The sequence below is a fragment of the Hemiscyllium ocellatum genome, chromosome 14 (genome assembly GCF_020745735.1).
Source record: "Hemiscyllium ocellatum isolate sHemOce1 chromosome 14, sHemOce1.pat.X.cur, whole genome shotgun sequence".
Classification (NCBI taxonomy): Eukaryota; Metazoa; Chordata; class Chondrichthyes; order Orectolobiformes; family Hemiscylliidae; genus Hemiscyllium; species Hemiscyllium ocellatum.
Genome location: NC_083414.1, coordinates 15,037,101 through 15,058,700, shown reverse-complemented (window position 1 = coordinate 15,058,700; position 21,600 = coordinate 15,037,101). Strand labels below are relative to the sequence as shown.

The following is a 21,600-nucleotide window of genomic DNA, read 5'->3' as shown; positions in this document are numbered from 1 at the left end:
GATGCTGGCAGTCAAGTTGTCATCCTGTAACTATTCTACTAATTATCTCCAATCTGTTTGGATCAACAACGCTGTTCAGAATCCGAGCTCAGAAAGGTACGATTTGGCTCATTTGTGCGTTTGGCAACTCTTTGAAAGAGCTGTGCAATGAGTCTCAATCCCCTGCTCTATTCCTCTTGGTCCTGCAAATTTTGGTATTTCTTGGGTTTATTGGATTTCCTTTTGAAAATTCAAACTCAATCTGCTTTCTCTCCCCTGCCAGGCAGTTCATTCCAGGCCACATCAAGTCACTGTGTTCAAAAAAGAAAATCCTCATCTCCCTTCCAGTTCCTTCACCTTAAACCTGTGTCCTCTGATGGCTGCTCTCTCTGCCAGTAGAAACACTTACCACTCATTGGTTTTATCGAACCCTTTCATGAATTTAAACCCCTCTATTAAATTTCTGAACATGAAGGGGATCTTATGTGGAATGAACTGCCAGAGGAATTGGTAGAGGCAGGTGCAATTATGACATTTGAACAGGTATATGAATAGGAAACATTTAGAGGGATGTGGGCTAAATGCAGGCAAATGGGGCTAGTTTAGTTTGGGAAACCAGGCCATCATGGAGGAGTTGGGCTGAAGGGTCTGTTTCTGTGCTGTATGGCTCTAACCACCATATTTAAATCAATGATCAAAGGTCAGTTCGACTTATTAATGAGGCTAATGAGCTGAACAATGTACTGTCCTTGCCATATAATAGCAGGCAGGGGTGGTCAGGTGGGACTGGGCAGGCCGCTTTTGAAGGCCTGTATGCACAAAGGTGGGAAGGTCTTGCTCACCACAAGGCACATCCCCCTCAAGATGCCACCCACCTCCCATCCACTGGATGCCATACCCTTGCTTCATTCCACTCTGCCTGCTCAACAGATCTTGCCCCCATCATTCTTGACACACCCTAACATGTGAGATTCCGTTTCTGCTTCCCTCTGTGATCACATCCAGTGGGGCAAAAACTTATAGCCCCAAGGGTGTGATAGATATTGTTTCATGATGAAAGATGAGAGATGTATTGTCCATTGGAGTGCTTTGCTTTTTCCAAATAAAGTTCTGTAAAGGCAGTTAGCATTCAGAATGTCCATGGAAAGGAACAGTCAAATTATCCTCTACAAACACCATCAGTATTATTATACCGTGCAGAAAGAATTGGCCATTTGCAAAAGAGCAAAGTACTCTTCAATAAATTAAAGTTGAAGTCTATTTGAAAATTACAAGATAATTGAGATGTAAATCAGAGCAAGTGCCTGAATTAAAAAAAACTTGCATTCTCTAACTGTTTCTGCTGCTTCATTAGAACTCACGTACTCATTTCTCATTGTACTTTTTCTCTTTATTTCCTTTAAATTGCAGTTTCAACCCAAAAGTGCTCCTGTCGATGGCGAGACCATGCTAACACTATGCGGCCGGGATTTCCAATCTCCACATGGGCCGCCAATAACACCAGCCTCCCATGTGGTTCAAGTGGGAAACCGGCCTTGCAAAGTCATCCCTAAAAGCAGCAATGCCAGGACGTAAGTTCCTACCTTTCATTCTTGCCCATTTAAGATCTTCGTACGAAAAAAAGTTTAGGTCAAGGAGTCTCCTTACAATGTTTTTTTTTCCTTTTCATGGGTAAAATCCTGCTATGGGGCAAATTGCTCAACTTTGTAGCTACTGCTTGTAAATATGTATCAACCATACAGGTTGAAGCTGTCACTTTACAGGATTAGTTTTCCCAATCCTTGATCCAGGGGATTGTCCACTCTGGTGACGCAAAGGTCAGGGAAACCATTGCAGAGATCATTTCCACTTCCTAGATTTCTGAGGCAGGGAGCAAGTGGAGACAGAGACGGTGTTAACCTGAATGGGGGCACCAAGGTGGCGCAATGGTTAGCACTGCTGTCTCACAATACAAGGGACCTGGGTTCAATTCCAGTCTTGGGCAACTGTCTGTGTGGAGTTTGCACATTCTCCCTGTGTCTCCGTGGGTTTCCTCCAGGTGCTCTGGTTTTACCCCACAGTCCAAAGATGTTCGGGTTAGGTGAATTGACCATGTTAAATTACCCTTAGTGTTCAGATTGTGTAGGTTAGATCATGAGTCATAGGAATTGTAGAGTAATAGGGTAGGAAATGGGTCTGGGTGGGATACTCTTTGAAGGGTCGGTGTGGACTTGTTGGGCCAAATGGCCTGTTTTCACACTGTAGGGATTCTATGTGCAACACCTTGCTTCAAGCGTCTGGTTCAATGTTCACCGTATAACCGAATGTAGCTGCAGTCGAACATGGAGCTGGGTTTTTTATAGGGTTTTGAGGGGTCGGGTGTCGGGCGGTGTGAAGTAAGAGCAGTGAATCAGAATCTAAGATGGCAGCCTGCTAGCCTGCCTCACCTACTATTTCCTCAGCTCATCCAAACGCATGCCGAATCGCTAATTGGTGACCATCTGGTAGGAAGGTAGCTAATTCCGGGAGTAGAGGAGGACTCCGTGTCCAATCAGGACTGTAGGTCAGGGTGACATACAGCAGTGGGGCCACGGCTGTGCGAGAGGGAAGTTGGTAATGCCTTCAAATTGAAAGGCCCCATTTTTTTTAGAGTGTCTCTTTAACTTTTGTTATCTTCTATCTTGTAATACACTCCTGTCAGTAGCTCCAGGGGTTTATGGTGTGTAAAGATCATGTCCCGGCCTGTAGTGAGCTGGGGAATTTTAGTTCCTTTCTCAGTTTATGCTTTGAGGTGGGAAGGATATTTAATTTGGCGGGATGGTGGTGGAACCACACCCCCCACTCCATTAGAATTAAGTTGGAAAGGTTCAAGATGGGAATTCCCCATTGCCATGTAAGCTTCTTAAGTGCTTTATGTCACCGCTGCTAACCCAGTGAGAGAGGGCATTGATCTGTTGATGTATGACAAATAAAACCACGCACCAGCTTGCTGTTTCTGGGGTAGGGGTGTGTCCATTGTTCAGAGACATTCAATGCTTGATCAAAGGATTAAGGATGGGGTGGGGTGGTACAGGCACCAAACATTATCCTGCTGACACCTTTACACCCTTCCGCCCCATCTCCACAAAACCCCTTTGGAATGACGTACCTCTGGCCTTTGTCACAGGGTTGGAGGTGAAGGTTCATGTGGACAATAAACTAGCATAAAATCCAGCATGGACTGGTTGGGCCAAATTGCCTGTTTCTGTGCTTTATAGAATATGTTTGCAAACACATGGAGCAACAGGAAATCTGATAGACCTGGCTTTGTTCCCATCCCTAATTCAGCTGGATGGAGAGCATTGATTCCATTCTGCCCTGAGGTTGTCAATTAAGATTAAGCTAGGGATGGGGGAAGGCAGGAAAATATTCAGTCAAGCCCATGAAGAGTTGGTAGCTTCACATGAGTAATGTATCCCTTTCGATCGCTCAAGTCTAATCCTGTAAAGGAAATGGTGAATTTACCTTGGAAATGTTGGGAGGAGATTTTCCTGGCTCACTGTTAATAGTTTGTCAACTCAATCCATAGACACCAGTGACATTTACTAAATACTCTGACTTCATAAACTGAACCAACCAGCAACCAAACAATGACCTGGGTGTTTCAGGCTCACTCACTCACCAAAATGCAAAACATGCTCAAGCAAATCGTTATTCTTGACGGCAGGTTTGTACAAAGCTATCTGAATCACCCCCCTCAAACTTCTTTGTATTCAACTCTTCAAAACTAAGTCAATTTCTCACACCCATTTCACTGCTGTCCAATTCTTGCTGCTGTCTCACTCTTTCGATTTTGCCATCTCAATCTCCTCTATCATTTATTTATTTTCTTCTGCTTGACTTTCTACCTTCGCTTTCCCATTCCACCTCTCGTTTTCCCTTTTCCTTTTCCCTACCTTTTTTGCCTTGCGACCTTTGTTGCACATCTGTTTCATTTCCCTTCAGTGGCATCTCTAGTGAGCACCCTTCTAGATTTCTTCACTTCTGTTCCTCTTCTATTTTGATTGTTCCTCCTTTTCTTCTGATCCTTCTACACAGCCCTCAACTTCTTCCTTGTTTTATATGTGCCCCCCTTGATCTACTCCCTCACTTTTGTGGGTGTTTTTGGCTGTTTGCTCGCTTTTGTTGCCACATCTCTTTTCCTTTCTCCACTTTTTGTCTTCCATTCTCTAATATTTCTCTTCTCTCTCTCTTCCTGTCCTATCGTTTCCTCTGCTTCTTCCTCTCATCCTTTTTAACATTTGCTCTTTTCGCAGTTTCAAAGCGTGTGGTGCTGGAAAAGCACAGCCAGTAAGGCAGCATCCGAGGCGCAGGAGAATCGATGTTTCAATTCCTTGAGGCCTCATTCCTGATGAAGGGCTCTTGCTCGAAATGTCGACTCTTCTGCTCCTCGGATGCAGCCTGACCTGCTGTGCTTTTTCAGCACCACGCTCTCCGACTCTGATCTCCAGCGTCTGCAGTCCTCACTTTCTCCATTTTTGCAGTCTTAACAATTTTCTTCTAATGCCTGCAGCACGTGAGAAGGAGATTGAGTAGGATTCTATGAAAAGCCTTGGGAACAGAATCTTTTACCTGTGCCCAGAATGCTGAAAAACTAAACAAACTCTCCCTGAGGTTAGGCAGGACTGTCTTCGACTGCCCTGATTTGTGGTTATACATTTGGGGATTGCATAGGCACTCGTTTTCCATTGTACGTTGGAAAGATTTGCTATCTCTGAACTTGTTTTTTGCCCAGCTTCTATATTATTCCTGGGGCTAGTACAATGACACAGTATTCATCTATAGATTGCAACCTCTGATTACTTCTTAGGTCATAACTGTGAACGAAATGTCCAATAGGTCTCTTTGCATAAGTGCCTTCATTCAAGAAGGGTTGATTCACTTCGTGTTTTGATACTGGTTAATTCAATGGATGAATGATCAAGAAAGGTGATATCTTTAACATCATGATGGCTTAAGTTTTTTTCTCTGTGTGATTCATAGCAGACAGACGACTGTAAACTGAGAAATGCAACACTTTGCTTATAGCATACAACAAGGTACCCTTGAGCACTTAATCTCAGTTGACACCCGTGCAGTTCTGTACTGTCAGAGGCGCTATCTTTGAGCTGAGATTCTAAGCTAACTTGTGAGTGTCTTTGTGCTCTTTTAGGAGGGGGTGGGGGGGGGATGTCAAAGACCCCCTTGGCACATTTGAAAGAAGAGAAGGAAATTGTATGCCCTTAAATAGTCAACAAAAGCATCACTAAAACAGATTGGTAAATTACCACATTGCAGGTTGTGCGAGTTTATTATGACTAAATTGGTTGCCATGTTTCTATATTGGATCAGTGATTATATCGCAAAAGCGCTTCAATGGCTGAGGTTACAAAAGGCAGTATATAAATGCAAGTTCTTTTGTTTTTATGAATTGTTTTGCTCCTATAATGGTATACATCATATAGATAATATCCATGTATAAACAACAAAAAGGAATTTTAAAACAGGATTCATTTTCCCCATTTAGTGCAGTAAAGGTTCACTAGGCTGATACCAGGGCTGGCAGAGGTGTCCAATAAGGAGAAGGAGTTTGACTGGCTCTGTATTCACTCAAATCTAGAAGGATGAGAGGGGATCTGACTTAAACATGTCAAATTCTAACAGGGCTGGGCAAACTGGATGTAGGGAAGATGTTCCCCCGATTGATTTCATTTATTGTTATTACACGTACCGAGATGCAATGAAAAGTATCGTTTTGCATGCTAACCAGACAAATCATGCCTTACGTCAGTAGATCAGGACAGTAGAACAGAATGCAGAATGTAGTGTTACAGCTACAGAGAAAGATCAACTCTAACATATGAGAGATCTGTTCGTAAATCTGATAACCGAGAGGAAGAAGCTGTTTGTAAATCTGCCGGTGTGTGTTTTCCAACTTTTATTTTTGATTTGATTTATGATTGTCAAATGTCTAGGTACAGTGAAAAGTTTTGTTTTGCATGCAGTATAAAGTGCATTGGGGTAATAGAACAGAATGAGGAATACAATATTACAGCTGCAGAGAAGGTGCAGAAAGAGTGAGAACAACATTCAATTTAAAATTTGAGAGGCCCATTTAGAAGTCTAATAACAGCGGGGAAGAAGCTGTTCTCGAGTCTGTTTATATGTGTGTTTAGGCTTTTGTATCTTCTGCTCAATGGAAGAGAGTGGAAGATAGCATAACCAGGGTGGGAGGGGTCCTTGGTTATGTTGGCTCTTTCCCAAGGCAGAGGGAAGTATAGATTGGGTCAATGGATGGAAGGCTGGTTTGTGAGATGGACTGGGCTGTGTTCACAACTCTCTGTAGTTTGGGCAGAACAGTTGCCATAGCAAGTCGTGATGCATCCGGGTAAGTTAGTAAGAGTCATTGTGGACATGCTAAATTTCCTTAGCCTCCTGAAGATGTAGAAGTGTTGGTGTACTTTCTTGATTGTAGTATTGATGTGGTTGGTTGGTGATATTTACTGCTGAAAATGTGTTGCTGAAAAAGTGCAGCAGGTCAGGCAGCATCCAGGGAACAGGAGATTCGACATTTCGGGCATAAGCCCATCTTCAGGAATGCCGAAACATCTAATCTCCTGTTCCCTGGATGCTGCCTGACCTGCTGCGCTTTTTCAGCGACACATTTTCAGCTCTGATCTCCAGCATCTGCAGGCCTCACTTTCTCCCTGGTGATATTTACTCCCAAGAACTCAAAGTTCTTGATCATCTCCACCTTAGCACCATTGCTACAGACAGGGGCATGTCCTCCACTCAGCTTCCAATGCTCTGGGATCAGCAGTTCAGTTCCCATCATACAGCTGGTGCAATTTGAATTCAATTAACAGACTGAAATAGTAGGCTAGTTTCGGCATTGCTAGCCACAAAGCTGTCATTGATTGTTGTCACTACCCTTCTGATTCATCAGAGACGGAGGTCTGGGCAACTACTGACTTCACACCCAGAGCAGTATGGCTGACTCAGAACTGCCCCCTTAAATGATCCCGCAAGCCACCCCGTTCAAGAATGACAAAGGCTGATACCCACTTCCCACAAAACTAAATGAAAAATGAACTTACAAAATAATTAATTACCTGTTTCTGGGCTGCTTGCTCTTTGATTGGTCCATCTGCAAATTGCATCAGGCAGATGGCAGCCTTGTGCGGCTGGAAGTGGATTGATGGGAACAAAATGAGCTGAGAGTTTCCCCTCCAGGCCACTCACCATCCTGACTTGGAAATATGTTGCTGCTTCTTCAGTGTCGCTGGATCAAAATCCTGACACTTCCTGCCTAAGGCCTTGAAACTGGGATGCTTGGGAGTGGAATATCTTCTCGTCCGAGCAGATGCAGCAGATGCATTGTGGGTCCCCTTGCAGCCAATGGACTGCAATAATTCAAGAAGGCAGCTCACCACCACCTTCTCGAGGGCAAATAGGGACACGCACTCAATGCTGGCTCAGCCAGTGTTACCCATAGCCCTTAAATAAGTAAATAAATGGCAGTTGTCTGATTGGAGAACACATCCTCTACCACGCCTCCTCTCAACAACTACCCCACCATGTAGCTCCCAGTTGAAAAAATGTGAAACACTCAGTTAATGACCTCGATGCATGACCCCTGCACCAATGTTATGTTGCCTGTGTAGGAGAAATTCGCTCCCAATCTTGGGTTAGTCATTGGAATTTTATATTGTTAGATCAATACAATATTAGACATATTGTGCACAGTTCTGTTCGCCACACTATAGGAAGGATGTGGAGGCTTTGAGAAGGTTTACCAGGAAGTTGCCTGGGTTGGCATGTATTAACTATAAGGGGAGGTTGGACAAACTTAGATTGTTTCACAGGAGGCTGAGGGAGCAACCTGATAAAATTATACAAAACTATGAGAGGTGTGGTGAATAGTCAGAATCTATTTCTAGAGTGAAAATGTCAAAGACGGGAGGGAATCATTTTAAGGTGGGAGGGGGTAAGTTTAAAGGAGATGTGCGAGGCAGGTTTTTTTGTACATGGGGGGGTAGGTGCCTGGAATGCACTGCTGGGGGGAGTGGTAGAAGCACAACGATAACAATGTTTGAGACAGGCACACGAAAAGCAGGCAGGAGACTGACATGGACCATGTGTAGGCAGATAGGCTTAGTTTAGAATTGCATCTTTTAATGGCACAGACATGTGGGCCAAAGGGCCTGCTCCTGTCCTGCGTCCTATGTCCAGGACACCAGGATGAACTCTCTTGAATATGGCACAGGATTTTCATCACAACTAAGTTCCATTTCTGACAAACATCGCGCTAGCTATGAGATATATTGCTGTTTTTCAGTTTTGTTGGGCTAAAACCCTGGATCTCTCTCCCTAGCAGCACTTTGTGAACACCTTTTTTTCCTTATTTGTTCTCAGGATGTTTGTGTCGCTGGTTGAGCCAGCATTTCTTGTCACCGTTAGGCTAGGAGTTCTTTTGGATTAATTTCAGTTTTTGCCATCAACCGTGGTGCTGTATGACTATAATAAACAACTTAATAAGTCTTGAAATTGCCCAGGCATTAGGCATGTTTATATGTCTTCCCGGTTGGCAGGGAGCATGCATATTTGTGGTAGCAACCTGATGCACTGAACATGGAAATATATCTCGAGTCAAAATTTATTTATGACAATTCAAAATGTTCATAAGGTTACATTATACTTAGCTCTCTCCTCCTGCAGCATCCTAAACAGATTCAAACATGTTGAATAAATTCATACTATCTCTTATAAAGTCCTAGATTAAGGATATTAAGATTTGGCATAAAACATGATGTATAACTTAGATTAGAATTTTAAAATGAAACTTGTGACTTTTGCAGATGTTCATAATTATCTTTTACTGGAGTTGGTTATTTTTGATGTGTGATGTGAGTGTGGTATAAGTATTCTTCACTCCCTCTAGTGAAAAGCATTTGGGTAATAATGCTGATACTGGATTGCTCAAAGAACATTTGGTCACGATACCCCATTTTCGTGTCTCCTTTGAATGAGAATTACCTTTGTCGAAAATATTTTGCTGCGATAAAATCTAATCATTTCAGAAAGAAATAGCCTAGCACATGTGCCTAGTGGTTGGCACTGCTGCCTCACAACGCTAGGGTCCCAGGTTCAATTCCAGGATCGAGCGACTGTCTGTGTGGAGTTTGCACATTCTCCCTGTGTCTGCGTGGGTTTTCTCTGCGTGCTCCAGTTTACTCCCACTGTCCGAAGGTGTGCAGGCCAGGTGAATTGGCTGTGCTAAATTGCCAATAGGACATAAAACATAGAAAAGTACAGCACAGAACAGGCCTTTTGGCCCACGATGTTGTGCCAAGATTTAATCCTAATGTAAAATATAGTAACTTAACCTACACACCCCTCAACTCACTGCTATCCATGTGCATGTCCAGCAGTCGCTTAAATGTCCCCAATGATTCTGCTTCCACCACCACAGCTGGCAACGCATTCCATGCAGTCACAACTCCCTGTGTAAAGAACCTACCTCTGACGCCTCCTTTATACCTTCCTCCTAATATCTTCAAACTATGACTTCTCATACCAGTCAATCCTGCCCTGGGGAAAAGTCTCTGGCTATTGACTCTATCTATTCCACTCATTATTTTGTACACCTCGATCAGGTCTCCTGTCTTTCTCCTTCTCTCTAGAGAGAAAAGTCCGAGCTTATTCAACCTTTCTTCATAAGGCAAGCCCTCCAGTCTAGGCAGCATCCTGGTAAACCTTCTCATCACCCTCTCCAAAGCCTCTGTATCTTTCCTATAGTAGGGCGACCAGAACTGGACATGGTATTCCAAGTGTGGTCTCACCAGGGACTTGTAGAGCTACAGCAAAACCTCACGGCTCTTAAACTCGATCCCCTTGTTAATGAAGGCCAAAACACCATATGTTTTCTTAACAACACTATCCACTCGGGTGGCAACTTTGAGAGATCTATGTACTTGCACACCCAGATCCCTCTGTTCCTCCACACTGCCAAGAATCCTGTCTTTAATCCTGTATTCAGCATTCGAGTTCGACCTTCCAAAATCACTTCACATTTATCCAGGTTGAACTCCATCTGCCATTTCTCAGCCCAGCTCTGCATCCTGTCTGTACTGTCGTTGACCTGCCTTGACACCTCCCAAAGAACTCAGTAAGATTGGTGAGGCATGACCTGCCCCTCACAAAGCCATGCTGACTACCTTTAATCACACTTTGCTTTGCTAAATAGTCATAAATCCTATCCCTCAGAATTCTTTCCAAACCTTTGCTGACCACAGAGATAAGACTATAATTGCCAGGGATTTCCCTATTACCCTTCTTGAAAAGAGGAACAAGATTCGCCTCCTTCCAATCCTCCGGTACGACTCCTGTGGAGAGGGAGGAAGAGGCTTAGCAACCTTAGCAATAGTGTTAAATGCATTAGTCAGAGGGAAATGGGTCTGAGTGGGTTACTCTTCGGAGGGTCGGTGTGGACTTGTTGGACCAAAGGACCTGTTTCCACACTCTAGGGAATCTAATCTAATCTAATCTCACATGCTACCTAGGCGATAAACATCAGCTCCTCTATCTGCTGGGTTCTGCAATGTGAGGAGACTGCTGAGGCTGGAGGATTTCCCTACTGGGGGGAGAAAAGCTGAAAACATCCTTTGGATGCACTGAGCTGCCTTCTAAAGTGGAATAGATTACACACCCACCCTCCAAACTACAAGATGATGTTTGCTCTTGATTAATGGAATAAGGAAATCTCTTACACAAAAACACAATTGAGGCTGGGTCGTCAGCAGGAGAGATGGTGGTGGTGGTATTGGCACTGAATTATAATACAGAAACCCAGTGAATTCACCGAGTGGCAAGGATTCAATCCTTCCATGGCATCTGGTGGAATTTCAGTTCAGTTGGTAAAATTTGGTCTCCGTAATAGTGACTGTGAAACTGCCAACGATTGTTAGAAAAATTGATTTGGTTCATTAATGCCCTTTATAAAGGAGGGAAGTCTATAATTCTTTTCTGATTTGAACTATATGTTCTTCCAGAGCAATGGCATAGCTAGCCATTCATAGAACCCCTACAATGGAAAGAGGCCATTTGGCCCATCGAATCCATCCCAACGCTCAGAAGACCATCCCACCCAGTTCCAGTCCAATGGCCTACCCCCATAACCTCACATGTTACCATGGCTAATCCACCCCTTTGGACACTGCAGATAATTTAGCATGGCCAATCCAACTTTGGACTGTGGGAGGAAACCGGAGCACCCAGAGGAAACCCATGCAGACAAGGGGAAGAATGTGCGAACTCCACACAGACAGTCGCCCGAGGGTGGAATCGAACCCAGGTCCCTGGCTCTATGGGGCAGCAGTGCTAACTACTGAGCCACCGTACCACCCAAAAAATGGAGATGAGAGTGAGACCCTTGCCTTGCCTGTGATATTGACATTCCATAAATTGGAATTTTATGAAAAACTGAGATTGGTCAACTCTTGTTAGGCTATGATATTGAGGGCAGTTGAATGTAATCCACATGGAGTCAGCCATGATCTAATTGAGTAGTGGAACAGGATTGAGAGGCCGAATGGCCTATTCTTGTTCGGCTTAGAAGCAAAATTTTAGAGCAAGGTTTGACTGTAATTCATTACATACCAAAGCAATGTAGTGTTTTGGAGATCTGTTGCATTGTGCTCTAATTGTTCCCATGGCAACGTGCATCCTGTGTTGTAATCGATTTAAAAATAGGTGGTGCTCCATTTATTGCATTTGCCTTCAGAAAAAAACACCTTTCACAATCTATTATGGCTGTGCATATAGTTTATTAATGGATTAGCTTCTGGCTGTCAAACAGTGATTCACTGCACGAGGTAGCATCCTCATAATAGTAAAACAATTTTCACAGAATCTGAATTAAAAATGATATTTAAAAGTGCACCATAATGGTAAAGAAAGAAAAGAATTACTCTTTATAGAATTTTCATTTGTTGCTCAGACATGTTTCAAAGCAATTTACTTCTGTTGTTTCAATGGCAATGATTCTACGTATGACCAGAAGGTGTCATGAGCTTACTGCACATTGCTAAATCATCGTAGTCCAAGTGTCTTGACTTCACAAAATTTCTAATGCAATAAGTGTAAGTTCTGATGAAGAGTTGCTTTATTTGCTTAAAAAATATGGAAGCCATTCATTTCCTTCTGTTCTTTGGAGATACTTGCTAATGGAATCTGCCCATTGAGCTCAACAGAGACAACACCATATCAGCATCGTTTCAATATTAGCATAAAAGTTTCCGTCCTATATGTGAGGGGTACAGCGAGGGGCAGATGTGAAAGGCAGTCGAGAGTGTGGTGCTGGAAAAGCGCAGCAGGTCAGGCAGCATCCGAGGAGCAGGAAAATAGACGTTTCGGCAATAAACTGATGAAGGGCCTATGCCCGAAACATCGATTCTACTGCTCCTCGGATGCTGCCTGACCTGCTGTGCTTTTCCAGCACCACACTCTCGATTCTGACTCTCCAGCATCTGCAGTCCTCCCCGATGTGGTAGGCAGCAAGGTGTGAGATACATGCCAATTTTCCAGCACCTTCCCACCCTTGGATCATTACGGGATGAAGGGGAGACAGGGTTGGCCATACACGACAGCAGGCAGCTAAATAATGGACAGTTAAAAGCCTACAGGTTGGAAGTTGAGTAGAATTTCTCAGTTGCTCTGTGGGCCTTACCAGGTGTTGTAGACCAGACCAGCTGGTGACTACTCACGACATGTTTCCAGACTGCCAATTGGCCCTCCAGTTTCATGAACATGTCTACCATCTTTCATTAGATGCCAAGCCACCCTCTGACCACGGTTTGGCCAGTCTGGGAAAAATTACAGCCTGGTTGCTGTTTCCGTACAGTGTGGGGTCGTGACACTATTTGGACTCAAAGGACCAAACCTTGTCCAAAATCTCTCTTGGAGTATGGGTGATAATTCAGTTGAAATTCTCCTAAAAAGCATGATGGCAATCAAATACGTTTCCCCTCCCACACATCTGTCCTTCTTATTGAATGCATTCTTGTTAGACCAAGGGAGCGCATGTCAGTTGCAAGTCATAGAATCCCTTTATTGCAGAAGCAGACCATTCAGCCCATCTAGTCCACACCCACCCTCCAAAAAGTATCCTACCTAGACCCATTCCCCCCAACCTTATTCCTTGCAACTCTGCATTTCCTCATGGCTAGTCCACTTAACCTATCCATACCTGGACACTCTGGGCAATTTAGCATGGCCAATCCACCTAACCTGGTGGAAACCTACACATATATGGGGAGAATATGCCAACTCCACACGGACAGTCGCCTGAGCATGGTATCGAACCCAGTTCCTCGGTGTTGTGAGGCAGCATTGCTAACCACTGAGCCTCGTTTTGAATTAAGTGCATGCTTAATGTAATTTTTAATTACAAGCGTCTCGTGTCTTGTGGCAGGTTGACATGTAAACTGGAAATCACTGGAAAGCCTCAGCCCGTCAATTCGACCGCCATCAAGATCACCATTCGAGAGGCAAGTCATAACGGGGAGTTCGTCATCAGTGGATCCACCTCCCTCTCTGGATTTGAATTTGTGGTGAGCATCATCATTGTGGTTTCTTTTTCCCACAAGTAGGTTTCGAGTACTGTACTTTGTCATGAAGATGCCCCCTTTAGAATGTATATGCTCCTGTCATAAGGTTGTTGTTTAGTTTTCTGAGGCTTCAGTGTAGAACTTGAGTCATTCGCATTGTGAACTTACAATATGTAACAATGGGAAAAGAACTGGACCGGAGAAAGTTATAAGCAGCCCATAGCTGTCCCCTTGCAGCTCACCTTACTCAACTGGGCTTCCAAATGCAGCCCATTTCTGTGTAACACCTCCATTGATCTGAATAGATCGGATTGCAAATTTCATCCCTTCCACAGTCATAGAATCCCTATAGTGTGGAAGCAGGCCACTTTGTCCATTAATCCCACACGGTACCTCTGAGGAACATTCCACCCAGACCCATGCAATCCCTGTAACCCTGCATTTCCCATTGCTAATTCACCGTACCACACATCCCTGGACACTGTGGGCAATTTCCCATGGCCAATCCACCTCACCTGCAGATCCCTGGACACTGTGGACAATTTCCCCATGGCCAATCCACCTCACCTGCACATCTTAAAACTATGGGAAGAAACCAGAGCACCCAGAGGAAACCCACGCAGACAGTGGCCCAAGAGTGTGATTGCAGCCAGCTCCCTGGCGCTGTGAGGTAGCGGTGCTAACCACTGAGCAAGGTTGGGGCTATTCTGAAAACCTGGCTGAGGTTTTAGTATTCTGGCTTATTTTCCTGTAATAGCCTCAAGTGGCTGTTGTTTGGTGGAAGACCAGAGTCAGGAACCATTTTGGCTGTGGAAGGTCCCACAGCCATACTCAATCTAGCCTTCCCTCTATCTTAAGCTCTGATGAAGAGTAATCTAGATTTCAAACGTTAGCTTGCTCTCTCTCCATGGATGCTGCCTGATCTGCTGTGATTCCCAGCATTTTCTGTCTTCCTTTTTGTGTCTTTGTTGCTGATGAAAAGTAGAAGTTTTCCATGCTTGGAATTTCCTGTAGTCATTAACTGTAAAGCGAGTTGCACTCTTTCAGCTGTCCCCTGCTGGAATCACTTAGCTCTGTAAAGATCAAGGAATGAACTGTCCCTCTGCTATAATGTCTTAACACATACACTTATTGTAGCAATGGCTCCAATGTATTTGGATACCGCAGTGGTCTATAATTTCTGCAAATCGTAGGAACAATGAGGTAGCTGTGAACCCATATAATTATTTTTTTGTAGGAACCTATTATAACTCGGGTGACTCCAACATATGGCCCTCAAGACGGTGGGACCTTGGTCACATTCCTGGGGAAACATCTGACAGTTGGCAATGGACAGAAAGTGACAATTGGTGGGAAAGACTGTCTCATAAAGAGGTAAGAGCGGGAGAGTGGAACAAACTGCAGCTATTCAAAGCCTTAACTTTGAAGCACATCGCCTGGTTCCAAATAAAGGCGCAATTCTGCAGACACTGGAAATCTGAAATAAACTCAAGAGAATGCTGGAGAAGCTCAGCAGGTCTGTCAGTACCTCTTCAGAGGGAAACAGAGTTAATGTTTCTGAACTGCCAATTGGCTCTACAGTTTAATGGGCATGTCTATCATGCCACGATTTGATCTGTCTGGGGAAAATTACAGCCTAGTCAAAAATGTCTTCCTCTGAAAATAATGTTTGTTTTAAATTTTTGACGGGGCCAGAAGGGGAGCAAGAGGGCAGATGCGGAAAACAAAGCTGTTTTTAATGGTAGAGAAAATATGTAGGAAGGTGCAAATTAAAGGGGAGAATTGGCCCTTTCTGCTAAAGCCAAGTACAAAAGGTATAATTTTGACTGTGGTGGAACGGGTGGGGGGAGGTGGGAGGAGGGAAAGAATGCAAGATAAATGGAAAATGGATGTCAAGCACTCAGTATCTGAAGTTATTGAAGTCACTGTTGAAATCTTCAGGGTGGAAAGTGCTCAAGTGTAAAATAAGGTGTTGTTCCTTGAGCTTGCGTTGTACTTAATTGGAACAAAGCAGCAGACCCAGGATAGAAATGTGAGCATGAGAGGAGGGTGGTTCCCAACTGTCAGTCTCTTCTTGTTGGATCACATTAATATGGGGCAAAACAAACCAAAAAAATGAAGTCAAGAATACAAGGTTGTATTTTTATGGTGGGTGTAAAGTGTTAAATGCGAGGTCTTGCACTTTGGCAAAAAGAATAAAAGCATAGACTACTTTCTAAACGGTGAGAAAATTCGTAAAGTCAAAGTACAAAGGGATCTGGGAGTGCTAGTCAAGGATTCTCTAAAGGTAAGCATGCAGGTTGAGTCCGTGATTAAGAAAGCGAATGCAATGTTGTCACTTATCTCAAGAGGGTTGGAATATAAAAGCACCGTTGTGCTACTGAGACTTTATAAAGCTCTGGTTAGGCCCCATTTGGAGTACTGTGTCCAGTTTTGGTCCCCACACCTCAGGAAGGACATACTGGCACTGGAACGTGTCCAGCGGAGATTCATACGGATGATCCCTGGAATGGTTGGTCTAACATACGAGGAACGGCTGAGGATCCTGGGATTGTATTCATTGGAGTTTAGAAGATTAAGGGGAGACTTAATAGAAACTTACAAGATAGTACATGGCTTGGAAAGGGTAGACGCTAGGAAATTTTTTCCATTAGGCGAGGAGACTAGGACCCGTGGACACAGCCTTAAAATTAGAGGAGGTCAATTCAGAACAGAAATGCGGAGACATTTCTTCAGCCAAAGAGTGGTGGGCCTGTGGAATTCATTGCCACAGAGTGCAGTGAAGGCCGGGACGCTAAATGTCTTTAAGGCAGAGATTGATAGATTCTTGATGTCTCGAGCAATTAAGGGCTATGGGGAGAATGCGGGTAAGTGGAGTTGAAATGCCCATCAGCCATGATTGAATGGCGGAGTGGACTCGATGGGCCGATTGGGCTTACTTCCACTCCTATGTCTTATGGTCAGATAGTTAATTATTTCATTCCACTTTACATTTGCAAATGGTTCTTTGAACGAAAAAAATTGTCAAGCTCGTAATGAACTTGTCTGGCACTGCTTAGAAAACATCCATTCATAATCTTTTCTTAAAAGAAAATTGTTGTTGCTACAGCCCTATAAAACTACCAAATAACCAGACCTTTGAAGTATCAGCAACAGAGTTTAAAGATTTTCTGAGACCAGTACGTCTTGTTTTAACTTTGCATCTTTATTTGCCAACTTTGAGGGCAGTTAAATGGTCATTGGATAGACATGTGGATGAAAATGGAATAGTGTAGGTTAGACGGGCTTCAGATTGGTTCCACAGCTCAGCACAACATCGAGGGCCGAAGGGTCTGTACTGCACTGGAATATTCTTTGTTCTGTGTTTTAAAGCACTTCACACTTCGCTATCTTGTATATAAATGTTGGGCCAAAGACATCACACACTAAAATAAGCTTCGTACCACGTTATAAAGCTGTCAGTCACCACTCCAGCTGGTCTGCTGGGAAGCATCCCTCCACATTTCTCTGTGATTTCCTTAAGCAGACCTTGTCTGTCAGCATACATAATCTTTGTCAGTTCAAATATGCACCTATTTGTTTTATTATTAATGGGTAAGTAGGTTGCTGGTTACCTCCTCTCTCATGGAATTTGGAACTCAAGTTTTCTGAGGTTCAGGAGTTCCAACTTGACGGGAAAACCACTTTGTTCTTCACGTTGAAGGTGTCCATGAAAGATTACTTGAGACATGGATGTACGAAGAGGCCACTCAGCCCCTCAACCTGTTCTGCCATTCAGTTAAATTGTGGCTGATCTACATTTTAATTCTATCCATAAGTCTTTTTTTTGCCCTTGCCTAATAAAAACCTGTCCATAATAATAAATAAAACAAAGAACTGTGGATGCTTGAAATCTGAAACAAAACCAGAAATTTCTGAAGAAACTCAACAGGGACGTTGAGAGAAAGCAGTGTTTATGTTTTGGGTCCAGTCACCCTTCTTCAGAAGGATGCTGGGTTCAGGGTTCTGAAGAAGGGTCACCTGACCGGAAATGTCAAGTCTTGCTTTCTCTCCAGAGATGCTGCCAAACCTGCTGAGGTTCTCCAAGGGTCTGTCCAACTCCAACTGACAATGACCAATTTACGAAAGTGATTTAGATTCCAGAATGGCAGAAGGCAGCAAATAGCAGAAGATAAAGTGTCATCTTTCCATGTACTCTTCAGTTCACAACAGAGTAGCAATGATAGCTGTAATATTTCCTGCTCTGTTGTTTAAGTTCTCAAGTAGAACAGAACGCTGGAACAGAAGTAGCCCTTGCGTGTGATCCTCCATTTATTGTGTCCATTGAGCACTTCAGTGCCTTTTACTGATATCAGTACATCTTGGAAAATGTCCAATGTTTCTCATCCTAATTTTCTTTTTACACCTTTGTTTGCCAGCAAGAATAGCACTTGTATCGAATGCATAACTCCAAAAATGGATTTGTTGAAGGAAGAGCCTCCTGTTGTGGTGATAGACTCTGCGAAGGTAACAGCTAAGGGAAACTTCAAGTTCCAGTACCGAAAGAACCCTGTTATTAACAGCATCTCCCCAAGCTGCAGCACCCAGAGGTAAGCCTGGGAAATGAATATTGAAGGCTACACGTGCTATCGTAAGGACAGACTGATGGGCAGAGGGGGGTGGGGTGGCCATGTTGGTAAGGGATGATATTCAGTCCCTTGCGTGGGGGGACCTAGAATCAGGGGATGTAGAGTCAGTATGGATAGAGCTGAGAAATTCTAAGGGGAAAAAGACCCTTAGGTGTCCCAGAGGTGTTCTCTGAAACATTCCGCACTTCCTCTGCGACACCCGGACCAACCAACCCAACCACCCCGTGGTTCAACACTTCAACTCCCCATCCCACTCCACCAAGGACATGCAGGTCCTTGGACTCCTCCATCGCCAGACCATAGCAACATGACGGCTGGAGGAAGAGCACCTCATCTTCCGTCTAGGAACCCTCCAACCACATGGGATGAACTCAGATTTCTCCAGTTTCCTCATTTCCCCTCCCCCCACCTTGTCTCAGTCCCAACCCTCGAACTCAGCACCACCTTCCTAACCTGCAATCTTCTTCCTGACCTCTCCGCCCCCACCCCCACTCCGGCCTGTGACCCTCACCTTAACCTCCTTCCACCTATCGCATTTCCAACGCCCCTCCCCCAAGTCCCTCCTCCCTACCTTTTATCTTAGCTTGCTTGGCAAACTCTCCACATTTCTAAAGAAGTGCTCATGCCCGAAACGTCAATTCTCCATTTCCCATGGATAGTTCACTAGCCTGAACATCCCTGGACACTATGGACAATTTAGCATCACCAATCCACCTAACCTGCGCATCTTTGGACCATGAGAGAAAACTGGAGCACCCTGAGGAAATCTGCACAGATAGAAGGAGAACGTGCAAACTCCACACAGACAGTTGTCCAAGGGTGGAATTGAACTTGGATCCCTGGTGCTATGAGGCAGTAGAGGTAACAATTGAGCTACCATGTCATTCTAGATCACTCAATACACACGTGACTCAGTCAGACGGATTTTTGATTTTATGGGCAAGGAAGTAGACTTCAAGTCTCATCAAGATCAGCCATGATTCTATTGATGAGGGAAGTAGGTTCAAAGGTCAACTCTTACTTTTGTTTCTGATGTTCTCGTGCCCCATCCCCCACCCTGTCACATGCTCCCTAACCACTCACCCAGTATCCACTATGTCCACAACTCAGGAGCTGCGTAATAGCAATGGAAAGCTTAGAAATGCACTTCTAAAGGAAACATCAAAGCTCTTACAATCTGGTAAAACTGACAGTCTGACTGATAAGGCAGATAGAACAAAATTATTTTCCACTTGTTGGAGAGTCTAGGACTGTGAGATGCAGTTTAAAATTTAGCATGTGTTTTTGTAAATTGTTAATTTTAGAACTGAGTTTAGTACATTCTGTGAGCCAAATGTAAAAGAAGTACAAGAAAAATAGAAGTTTTTGATGGAGTTAAATCATAGATTAGCCACAATCTATTGAATGCAGAACAGGTTCAAGGGCTGACTCAAAGGTAGAAGACAGAGGGTGGTGGTGGAGGGTTGTTTTTCAGACTGGAGGCCTGTGATCAGTGGAGTGCCACAAGGATCGCTGCTGGGTCCACTACTTTTCATCATTTATATAAATGATTTGGATGTGAGCATAAGAGAGAGAGTTAGTAAGTTTGCAGATGACACCAAAATTAAAGGTGTAGTGGACAGCGAAGAGAGTTACCTCAGATTACAACAGGATCTTGATCAGACGGGGGGCTGAGGAGTGGCAGGTGGGGTTTAATTTAAATAAATGCAAGGTGTTGCATTTTGGGAAAGCAAATCTTAGCAGGACTTACACACTTAATAAAGATCCTAGGGAGTGTTGCTGAATAGAGACCTTGGAGTGCAGGTTCATTGTTCCTTGAAAATGGAGCAGCAGGAAAATAGGATAGCAAAGAAGGTGTTTGGTATGCTTTCCTTTATTGGTTAGAGTATTGAGTACAGGGGTTGGGGGGTCATGTCACAGCTGTACAGGACATTGGTTAGACCACTGTTGGAATATTGCATGCAGTTCTGGTTTCCTTCCTATCAGAAGGATGTTGTGAAACTTGAAAGGGTTCAGAAAAGATTTACAAGGATGTTGTCAGTGTTGGAGAATTTGAGCTACAGGGAGAGGCTGAACAGGCTGGGGCTGTTTTCCCTGGAGCGTCGGAGGCTGAGGGGTTATCTTATAAAATCATGAGGGGCATGGATAGGGTAAATAGACAAAGTCTTTTCCCTGGAGTGGGGGAGTCAAGAACTAGAGGGCATAGGTTTAGGTTGAGAGAGGAAAGATATAAAAGAGACCTAAGGGGCAACTTTTTCACGCAGAGGTGGTACATGTGTGGAATGGGCTGCCAGATGAAGTGGTGAAGACGAATACAATTGCAGCATTTAAAAGACATCTGGATGGGGATGTGAATAGGAAGAGTTTGGAGGGATATGGGCCTGGTGCTGGCAAATGGGACTAGATTAGGTTGCAATATCTGGTCATCATGAACGAGTTGGAGCAAAGGGTCTGTTTCCGTGCTGTATTTCTCTATGACCCGATGATTCCCTGCTCTCCTCTTGTTCCTACGTTTCTAAACTCAAGATTTAAAAACAAAATACTCACCCACAGCAATCCCAATGGCTGCAGTGTAAATCACATCCTCTTTCTCACGCATTTCCTCGGCTTCTGCCAGGAGGTGATGTGCAGAAAACTGAAGTTATTTTTTCAAATAACAGTATTTGCACACCCTCAGCGTACTCACACACAGGCAGGAACTGCTTATGTCTGGGCCTTTATTGAAGTGTTTCTCAGGGTGGAAGAATTTCCCACTGTGCCCAGTGATGATCTTCTCTTTGTGGTCTGGACTGATAATTGATTACTTCCCAGAGAAGTAAAGAAGTTACTCAGTCTCCTGCCAATGTTGACTGTGCAGAGTGTGTATGTGTGTTTGTGGCTCTCTGTCTGCAAGTCTGACCCTCTCTCTTTCACGTATCTATTATTCCATTGTTCCTGCAGTGGCCTCAACATCACCATCAGTGGTACCAATCTGAACTCTGTTTATCAACCGAAACTAGTATTTACCGACGACAAAAATGATACATTTGTAAAGGTATGTTTTTGAATTAAAAATGTTTCATCTTGGCTTCACGTTCTTCCCCACAAAACTGGATCGGCTGAAAATTCATTTGAAAAAAGGTAGCAAAGAGGACTTATTTGATTGGTTGGTTGGCTTGTGGTGAAGTGGGTAGTGTTCCTGCCTCTGAACCAAGAGCTTTGGGTTGAAGTCTCACTCCAAGCCTTGGTAGCCAAGGAATGTGTGATCGTAATATGGCCAATCAGGTTGCATAACAAAACTGCAATTCCTCCCAACTCATGTAAGAGCAAGAAGTCATTTCTAGTCAGCGGCATGAGGGAAAGAAAATTGCTGTCTCGCCTGTCACCTTCCATAGCTCCAGACTATGATG

At 43.9% G+C, this 21,600-nt stretch overlaps 1 protein-coding gene across 2 annotated transcripts in view; it reads left to right on the top strand.

Moving 5' to 3' along the window:
• The window catches only part of LOC132822256 (macrophage-stimulating protein receptor-like), a 133,600-nt gene that overhangs the window by 81,378 nt on the left and 30,622 nt on the right, over positions 1-21,600 (top strand). For both annotated transcript variants that reach the window (XM_060835390.1, XM_060835391.1), the window contains exons 6-10: positions 1,390-1,550; positions 13,448-13,586; positions 14,821-14,957; positions 18,002-18,172; positions 21,152-21,245. In XM_060835390.1, the coding sequence (XP_060691373.1) occupies positions 1,390-1,550; positions 13,448-13,586; positions 14,821-14,957; positions 18,002-18,172; positions 21,152-21,245 (702 nt within the window). The remainder of the gene's footprint in view (positions 1-1,389; positions 1,551-13,447; positions 13,587-14,820; positions 14,958-18,001; positions 18,173-21,151; positions 21,246-21,600) is intronic.